General features: G+C 36.8%; 1 protein-coding gene across 1 annotated transcript; it reads right to left on the bottom strand.

Annotated features, from left to right (window-relative positions):
• Nucleotides 1–1093: 1093 nt before the first annotated feature.
• ttpa (tocopherol (alpha) transfer protein) lies at nt 1094–6725 on the bottom strand. The gene is made up of 5 exons (XM_056240945.1): nt 6440–6725; nt 3055–3208; nt 2757–2950; nt 2388–2498; nt 1094–2294 (listed from the first exon to the last, which is right to left on the bottom strand). Exons 1-5 carry the CDS (start codon nt 6632–6634, stop codon nt 2064–2066), a joined length of 885 nt encoding a protein of 294 aa, XP_056096920.1. The 5' UTR covers nt 6635–6725; the 3' UTR covers nt 1094–2063.
• Nucleotides 6726–9956: the final 3231 nt, after the last annotated feature.

Here is a 9956-nt window from a genome sequence, read left to right as displayed (position 1 = left end):
ACTAACTGAAAGATAAGAAAGGATTAACTTTGACTTAATTAAATTAATGTAAATGCAAAATCTATTTTTATCCTTTCAAACAATCATTACCACTTAAGTGATGAAACACTTGAAGATTAATCTGTCCCACATGCATGATTTCTAAACCAAAAAAGACAAGACAATTCTAATATGGAAATTAGAGGCAGGATTAAATATGGCAAGTGTGCAAGACTAATTGTAACTTTAGTAATAGATGTAGTCAATGCTCCAACATAAAATATAAATATACTACAATACTCATGAGATGTTCTTAAATACATGATAGGATAAAAGAGGTATGGGAACCATTTGGGCCTTTCCCACCATTTGGCATGTGTGAGAAAGTGTGATTTTCTTCTTTCACAGTGCAAATCTCCAGGATACTTTTGCCTATTCATTCCGAAGTGGTAGTTGTCCCCACATAATGTTTCACAGTAGGGCTTTGGATATTAATAGTTGGTAGTATGACATGTACAAAATTCACAAAACAATTGAAGGTATGACATGTTGTACAACATTATGTATTGTGTATTTTTACCACCAGAGGGCATGCAATAATTATCTAAAAATATAGTTTCGATAGATTCAACAGTATTCTTGAAAATTATTGTTTATTATGTACACAGTTGAAGGTACCTCACATATGTTGTGCAAGGAACAACATTATAAGTTTGTTGTAGCTTGTTGTTTTCCCCTTTGAAAACGTTTGGTACACCAATTGGAATAACATTGCATTACAGCCCTTACACAAAGACACCATGGTAATAGGGAAGGATTGTTATCTTAGTATCTCCTTCGTTCCCCCTGGAGACATTCCAATTTAATGTCCCTAACCATTACTAGACTACAGAACTATGGTTTTAAAATATTTCTTAGTGATATTCTTATTGTTACTGTTAATTATATATATATATATATTCTTATTGTTTAAATCTTACAATCTAAATTGACAGGCAAGATAATGGGAGATAATAATAATTTGGCAGGAATGTAGTTACACAGCCTGGAGCCTCTTCATTCACCCAATTGGATTTGGCAGCTTAACAGTTGAAAACATCTTCACACAATGACATTTGCGATTGTCCAGTTCCCACGTTTATTTGAGCAGCACATTGTGTATTAATGTGTCTGTGTATATCTTTTTATCATTATGGTAATGTACATTAAAGTGGGAAAAAATAATTAACAGTTGTAGTTGAATAACAATTGATGACAACACAATTAAATAATGAGCCACTAATGTAAAACAGTGATTTTCTTCTGTCATTAGACTGTCTGACAGGAAAGGTGCAATAAACAGAACAAGAGGTATATTATATACGTGGTTTCAGAAATTCACATTTAAGGAAATCTGTAAACATGAAGAGCTCCAGACCCAGTAAGGTCATTCGTCTCTGGTTATATTTGTTTAAGAGTCAGAGCAAAAGGCAATAGACCAAAGTGCCACTTTACAATCCCACTTAGAGTATACTAAATAAGTACATGCCCTCAGCTTTTTATTTATTTAAAATACAGCAAAGGTTACTGAATGCTGCAGTTTACCATTACATTACAGATCATTTGACTCCATAAACACAGAGGCTTACGTTTTGTAACATCCTGAGTTTTGTCTATTGTTATGAAAATAATACAATAAAAACAATGACAATTCACAAGTAAAAGAAACAAAGGCACTTTGATATTTCAGTCACATACAACATTGTACACTAGTTGTGTTATTTTAAAGAAACTACAAAATCCTTCTTCTAAAAGCAACAAACATCTGAAATCTAATGCTATATTGTATCTTCAGAGGTATATCAAGTACTTGCAATGAATATCTGTGTGATATAGAATTCAATAAAATCACATTATCCAAATGTGATAACTGGGAATGTCACTTTTCCCAGTATGGAATGAAAATAAAAGTAAAGAAAAACAAAATCCTATTTAGTAAATGATTATAATTGAAGTCAGCAATATTATCCTTAATTTCATAGACAGTATGTAACTTGCCACAGCAGAACACAAAGAGCACATGGTGAGAAGTACCTTCATTTTAATTAGTCAAAGGCGGATGACTGAGAAGCATCTCCTCCACCGCCTGATTCTTGCGGGTTGCGCAAGTCTATAGAGAGCCTATAGAGATAATCTTCAGACTGCATGATGAACTCAGTCCACTCTTGGCACACTTCATCTATGCCTGGTCCCGTTCCTCCATACACAGGAGGGAGAATAGCCTTCGGAAAGTAACTGCAGAGACTTCGGACATATGAACAGCCATGCATATGAATCTATAAGGAAAAGCATCACCATAGATATTAAGCTGATTAAAACGAATCCTCTTAAAATCCCATATACATGTAGTCTACTTAAACGTTACTAACCCGTTGTTTGATTTTGTCTGGAAGAAATGGACGGATCATGGCAAAGACGGGACGGAAAAAAATGGGCTCGTTTATCAAATGGATGCCGCGTACTTTCAAAGGAAAGGAATCCTGCAAGACAGATTTGAATTTTTTATTTCGTGGATTCATTTTAACTCACTCAATAATGTATTTATAATTTTTTTTATTATTATTAATATTAAAAAGCTAGCTATAAGAGGAGGAGTAACTTTAAAAAAAAAACTATATACTGATAACCAAGTTTTTCTAGATGTTTGGTTAAACCTAGATATTTCTCCAGATATCCCATTGATAATTTCTTCACTAAAATATATAATCTTTAGTGAAAATGTTTAAATTGATACATACCGTGAGTACAGAAGATATCTTTTTTGCCAAGGAAGGATTTATCTGTAGAGCATGAGCAAAGCACCAATCTTGGAGATCAAAAATCACTTTGAGTCCATTTTTTTGAGTCTCCCACTCTCGAACAATCAACTCTGACGTAATGAGGCTCACACGAAAAACCTCGTAAGCTGTAAATTCTTTGGGGTTCCACTGACCTGAAAACAGTGTTTGAAAATGTGTGATATTCCCCATTATATTCCCCATTATAATGGCAGAAGGTTTTTATATATATATATATATTGTTTGTGTATGTACTTGCCAATCCGATAGATTAAAACTCGACCTCCAGCATCGTCTCGTGATCTTAATACTCCATGGTAATTGTTTTGGAGAAGTCCTATGATGGATAATGGCCGTAGATCGGCAGTTATTTCTGGACATTCTTGTCTCCATTTATGATAGTTGATTAAAAGCTGTTGAAAAACACAAGATCAATTATATATTAGTCTCAAGTTTTTTATTTTCAAGAAAATTATCAGGACAAAAGAAGCATTGCTCATTACTTTGATTATGGTTGGTTTGACATCTGAATGCAATGTCAGTCAGGAAAAAAAAAATGTGTACATCAATTATTGAACATCCAGTCCCTACCTAGTCAGTATAGCTGAAATAACCTCAAAGTTACTTTGACTTAAACTAGAGTGTTTGTGGGCCAGATATTTACAGATGTTTACATTAAACGAATAATAAGTAGACAATAAAACATTGGCACAAATTGGTACAATAAGCTATAATGTACATTTGTATATAAATGAACTGGTGTATATGAACACAATATAAATGGTTAAAGAAGAAGTTAAGATAATTAATAATAAATAATAATACACTTGAAAAGAAAAAAACAACAACTATAAAAACTAAAATAGTGATGATACACTTCGTTACACTGCATTATGCATTATTTTCTTTTGCATAAATTCGGAAATAACATATATGAATGGGCGTAGAATACATGGGGGACTTGTAGGCCTACTTTTACAGCACTTGTACTTTTGTACTTTAATCAAACGTAAATTCGCCCCCCACACTTTTTGGGGGGCAACTATGTTCACATTAGGGATGCAAAATTACGAGTTAACGAGAATATATTGGAATTAATGGGAATAAAATGGAAATTTGGTTAATAAAATAATCTTGGTTAAAACAACCAGATTTAATGCAAATTTAGTCAAATTTCTACCCTGCTAATTCCTCTATGACATTCACATACTGCAGGGCTATTGAGGCCACATCCCTGAATCCGCTTTCATTTTACATTTTTAACGGGACATTTTTTGGGGGGTGGGGGCATGCTTTCATTTTACATTTTATATTTTAAATGGGACTTTTGGGGGGAGGGGGGATTTTATATAACATTCCTGTTTATTTGATGTTCAATGAAAAAAATCATTAAAGAGTTCTACTCACAAATAAATCAAAGTAAAAAAAAAATTCAAAGGTCAAGCGCCAACCTTCCTGTCTCTCTCTCTTGAAACCAACACGGAAGTGACTTAAACTGCAATTCATCGACTGGCCGCTAGAGACAGGCTGCAAAAGAGAGTCAATGTTACCCCTATTGACTCAAAGAGAGTCAATGTTACAGCAGGAAAAAAATGTGTTTACAGCCTGGTGCAAAAACTGTTGGGCGGGTGAATTTTTTAATAACTCATCCATTTAAATTATATTAAGCCTTAAAGTTCTGCATAATTAAGGGTGTGGCCACTTGAGTGACAGGTGGATTGCCGCGGCTGTAACTACCATAGACAGTAAAAGAAATGGACACAGTGACGGAGAAAGGTGAAGTCAATTAGAAGCACTCACTTCCTGATGAGCGTACTGCGCAGGCTCAAACTGAGCTTGACAACGTCGACGGAGATGTGACGTGAGTAACCTGTCTGACAGTAAGTCTTCTAGTAGCGGTGCCAAGAGGAATCTGAATCATTCCCTTCCGAATCTTGCAGAGGCTGAGAGCATGAGTAGGAGCTGTATGAGCTAGCAGCAGGATCAACTTTATGACTCTCTATGGGCTACTCCCTTGACTTTATGCCTCCACGTCCCCCCGATTGCCCGCGAGCTTCTCCTCCTGTCTATACGGTAATTTCTCTACTGTGCGACAGAGAGTCACATGGTTATGACACAATCGTTACCCTATTTTTACAAAAATTGCTTCAACGGGGCCATGACGTAAGATACAAGGTAATGGAGCCTTTTATACATTGTCGTGTTTCTTTAGAAATAAACAATGGACAAATGGAGTCTTTAAACGACTCAGATGTGAAGTTATTCACTGTCAAAGTAACGCCAAAATGAATGGGAGTCAATGGAATGCTAACAGCAGGTGAAGGCTTGCTAACCAATGGCGGCCCCCGGGGAGACTTCAGTTTCCGGCTGGTGCATTACCCACTTGGTAATTACTAGCCGTTTGTCTGCTGTCTGTTAGCCGTCACGTCACCTCAGCTAATCCCGCCTTTTGCCCATTTCTGTTTACCCGGGAGGGACACGTGGTGACGCGTTGTCAAGATGCCAACGGCCGGCTCCACCCACTTTGGGCTTCAAAAATGCTCTTAAGAAACCTACAGGTGACGTCACGAACACTACGTCCATATTTTTTTACAGTCTATGGTTTGCATGCATGTCTGCTTGCAAAATGTTTATATTTATGTTTGTATATGATAGTTTGCATAAATTACCACAAAATTTCAATGAATTCCTATAAAGTATCAAAATTGGAATATTTCCAAAATTCCTCAGCTTAACCGGAAATTTTCCACCCCTTTGCAACCCTAGTTCACATAGAGTTTTTCAAGGGCCAATGTAAATAAAATATCTAGATTTAAATTCAAAGAGACAAGATAGTCTATGCATTACCTGACATTTTATTCTTATTCAAAACTAGGTGATGTGAACATTATGAACCGCTAAGTGTCTTTGGCTAAACAAACTCATGTAATGGAGGTTTCCTTCATACTCAAAGCCAGAGGGCACTCCCTCACAGAAAGTCCAAAATGGACTCATAGAAGTAATAACTTATGACATTCCAGGAAATCCCCTATATGGACAAAGGTGTCCAGCTATGGCTGTAGCTGAGTAAAAAGCAGAAAACGTTTGACTGATGAAAACGTGAAAGCAATAATCATACGAATGCGACAATATATGATTTATATGTTTTCAAGCCATCTCGGGGTATTTTTATTACAATAAAGTATATGAATAATAATGCAGTGCTATTGATATAGACGTTATTACAGTACAGAAGCTATAAAATATATTTTCTGTGATATTTTTTTAAGTTCCATGATGACTTAATGCACAAGTGGTTGTAGTAGGCCTACATAAACCAATCATAAAATTATGATTGGGGGGGCAGTGTACATTTCAGCAGTGTATTTTAGCCAGTAAAAAGCAAGAGAAGAAAAACTAAAGCCTGTCAATTAGATGGTATTTGATATTTCTGTCCCCCTCACTTCGAAAGTGATGGCAATACACCAGCATACATGTGAGAGCCAGGTGTTGTGTAATTTCATTTCAGCCTGTAGCCTAAAAGTTATTGCTAACCAAATCACGTCTCACCGACGGTGTTACTATCACTACAGAAAGCACGCGCGTCAGTTTACACATTAATCATTTGAGTTCAGTCAAAGTGTAGGTGAAATAGTGTTCCAAACCTTGAACGCCAATGCCACATCAAAGTCTCTCGCCTGCAAAAAACGTATCAGAAATTTTTTCGACAAATCCAAGTGTCGAATGCTTTTTTCTGTTTCTGCTTTTTGCCTCAGCTCTGCCAAATACGGGGCAATCCGAACAGAATCGAAAGGTAAATTATTTAATTCTTCGATGTTGTCAACTTCCTCAGACTTCATATTTGCGCGATCCGATCGAGTGTCATTTTCTCCGAGCAGCGGTCTCACTTAAAAGGGGGCAGGGAATGAGCCCCTCACATCCCAATGAGAACTATAGCCTAATGTTTTTTTCACCTTTGTACATGTCAAGTTTCGTCAAACATTAACCAAGCCAACTTTTCAGACTGAATTAGATTTCTCTCGTCCAATTAAACAGACAAGACCCACGCCTTATTCAAAACTGAGATCAATTGTTGACAACAACTTGTGGCTAATATGACCTACGTACGGCGCAATTCATCCAGATGTTTAAGAGGAAGTCAACAAGAGTGTGAAATGAGTTAATCATATTGCTGTTCATTTCCACCACTATGAAAAAAGTCCACTGAAGTTAAACCCAAAATTCTCTGAAGAAAACCCAAAATGTAAAAGAAAACTTAGAAAAATATTTTAAAATGTTGTTTTGACCAATCAAATATTTTAATTAATGTTATACAGCAATTTAATTCCTGTTACAACTTTCCCTGATTTGACATTTATTAACCCTTTCATGCTTACATTTCAACCACAGTCAAGGTTTATTTCCTACGTGTTTTTATTGCTCTAAATCTATAAGAGTATGAAAAACAAGATCTGAACTTCTTTTCAAAGAGATTTTCAGATAGTGGACAGTATGCGTTTTTGGTTTTAACTGAAGATATGCTGTATTAAACATAATACAGTAATAACACAGCTATATGGGAACCCAACTCAGACTGTAGAAAATGCTCAGGTCGAGTATGCCGATTTACCCTTATTAGCTGATAATTCTGATTATGTTCAAAATGGACAAATTTCTACCGTAGCTCTCCTCTCTAAGAAAACCACAGACTGAAATCTACATTGATCAATTGGTGTTTTCAGACAGTGAAAAGAACTAGTAAAGAAAGACTTTGTGCCTGACAAAAAAGTGAGTGTCACATATAGGCTACTATTTATTACGTTTTTATAAACGACAAAGGGCAACGGTGTTGTTCAATATGCACGTGCATGAAATGAAACGTGCACTTTCTAGCAAAACATCTGGGGACCAGTACAATATGGGCACGATGGCACTCCTCATTAGTTTCAACTCTGCAATAATGCAAGATGGAAAGCAATGTATTGATTTATAGGCTATATTGCATTTAAAATGTTGATTGTCTGGACAAACTGGTCAATATGGATACACATCCCTCAGTAAATAACCATTATATCAAGTACTGCATGCTTTTATCATTTAAAACACAGTGACATGCTATTGCAAGCCATTTTAGCTTTCATTAATTCACAGGATGCATTTTTGATATCAATAATTAAACTTGTACTATTTAAAATGTGAATTCTTGATCTTAAGAATGTACTTTTTCTAGTAACAATGTCTGTTTCTGATATCAGGAATTACATTTTCATTAGTACTAGGGAGGGAGGATTGTAGTGGGAGCACGGGGGTGTCAGGTGTGATTGTGTGGCAATGGCAAATGTTTTTTTACATGGCTTAGGGGTCAGGAGGACCCCTTACAGAATTTAGCTTATAGGGCCCCAGGGAGATCAGGATCGGCTCTGCGTTAAAGGGTTAATAGTTCAGCCTAAATCTTCAGGTGAAATCTTCATTAAATAGCCTACCCGAATAGCCCTACGCCAGTATGGTTTTACTGTGTTATTGACCTTTTACACATTTCCGGGTTTCTCAGAAGCGGAAGTCGTCATGGGTTAACTTTTGGTGCAGGTATGACTTCACCTTGTAGGCAAATCGGCAGTTAGCGGTTTCCCTCGACAAAAACCCAATAGGATTTTTCAATAGGCTTTTGGATTATCGCAAAATAAAAAATAAAAACCTGTGATCAACAAAAGTTTATGATACTTGCACGTTTTGTTCATAAAGATAATTTTCACAAATTAACACAACCTTTATGAATTTGAGGCCTATAAATGCAGTCGCCAGAAGTAAAAAGCTAATGCTATAAACGAACTAGGCCTAGGCATGGTCCACAACTTCAACATCCCCATAGCTAAGCTTTTGACAACTCTTTCAGTTTTTATCTAAAAACATTTTCCTGCCATCGTAAATATGACTTCCCACCTCGTAAATACGAACTTCCCAGGAGGACTTGAAAAACACCATAGGCTGTCTTCAAAAAAGACAGGATGGCACTATCGGATTCGGACGCGCCTTTGTTACCTTCCTACCGCATATCCTGCCGGCGGAGGCAGCATTTTTCCGCTTTCGGACGCAGCCATGATGTATAGCCTATTGCTGCGTCTCAATTCGCCTACTTATACTACGCCCTTAAAGTATGTACTTTTTGGGAAGAAAAAGTGCATACTTTTGAGTGTGTAGCAGAAGAATAGACAAGCTTTGGGACATACTATCATGTCATACAATTGCGTCTTTAAAACGGTTGCTCTGTCGCTAACGCATCCTGTCACGCAAACTGACTTGTCAATCATCTTGTCAAAGATAAAATACTCCGTATCGGAGAGAAATGCAGAAGCACATTGATCTACAGTCGCGGGTCTTTCATGCGGAGACTCTCCTCATATTAATGCATAATGATGCATTTAAAAGTTAATGGTCAAACGGATCTTTATAAAAGTCCACATTGTTATTGCAAATGATATATAATACGGATAACATTAAATAAATATTTTTCTATCAGGTTAAACTTTGATTAGTCGCTCAAACATTTATCTAAACCTCTGACGTCCATGTTTTGTAGTTTTTTAACAGTTTTTACTCATGTTTGTAGTTCCTCCTCCAAAGCGCAATGGGTTGTGGGCGATATTAGCCTTTAGAGTGTGCCAGAGGCTGCGTTCCAGCCCACTTTTAGACATGCACTTGCGAACTTCCCTAAGCACTTCCCCTCGGGGGAATTCCTGCTGCCATTTTGAAGTGCGTCTTGTGAAGTGGACGAGGGAAGTTTCTATGGACAGACCCTCGCTCCCTCGCTTTTGACCAAGGGAGCGAGTCTATATACATCAGGCAGCTCCATATACCACAATGCAACACGATTGTGACGTCAACGCACATTGCGTTTAATTTACCCCACCACAAACAACTCTGATATATTAATTAGGCCTATTTATTATTATTTTTAATCAAACAACTCAAACACACCTATAGCTGATACAGAATGCTGTAAGGGAAATTTCGTAAGGGAAAATAATAAATATTAAATAAACCCCATAGTGGATTCTAAGTGATCAAGGGCTTAGCACGTACCAATTCAGCCTATTGCAAAGGTTCCGCCAGTAGTGGGCACTCAATGCAACGTAAGCAATGACGTACATCCAAGTGAACGAGACAGAGGGAAGTTAGCAAGGG

Source organism: Rhinichthys klamathensis, unplaced genomic scaffold (assembly GCF_029890125.1).
Source record: "Rhinichthys klamathensis goyatoka isolate OS25496 unplaced genomic scaffold, OSU_Roscu_1.1 h1tg000624l_1, whole genome shotgun sequence".
Taxonomy (NCBI): Eukaryota; Metazoa; Chordata; class Actinopteri; order Cypriniformes; family Leuciscidae; genus Rhinichthys; species Rhinichthys klamathensis.
This window is presented reverse-complemented; position numbering and strand designations above follow the sequence as displayed.

Excerpts from the sequence above, each read along its gene's own strand:
- ttpa (XM_056240945.1), bottom strand. The coding sequence starts at position 6,634 with ATGAAGTCTGAGGAAGTTGACAACATCGAAGAATTAAATAATTTACCT. Across the intron at positions 2,499-2,756 it reads AGATATCTTCTGTACTCACG|GATTCCTTTCCTTTGAAAGT; the intron begins GTATGTATCAAT and ends TCTGTCTTGCAG. Across the intron at positions 2,295-2,387 it reads CAGACAAAATCAAACAACGG|ATTCATATGCATGGCTGTTC; the intron begins GTTAGTAACGTT and ends TTTTCCTTATAG.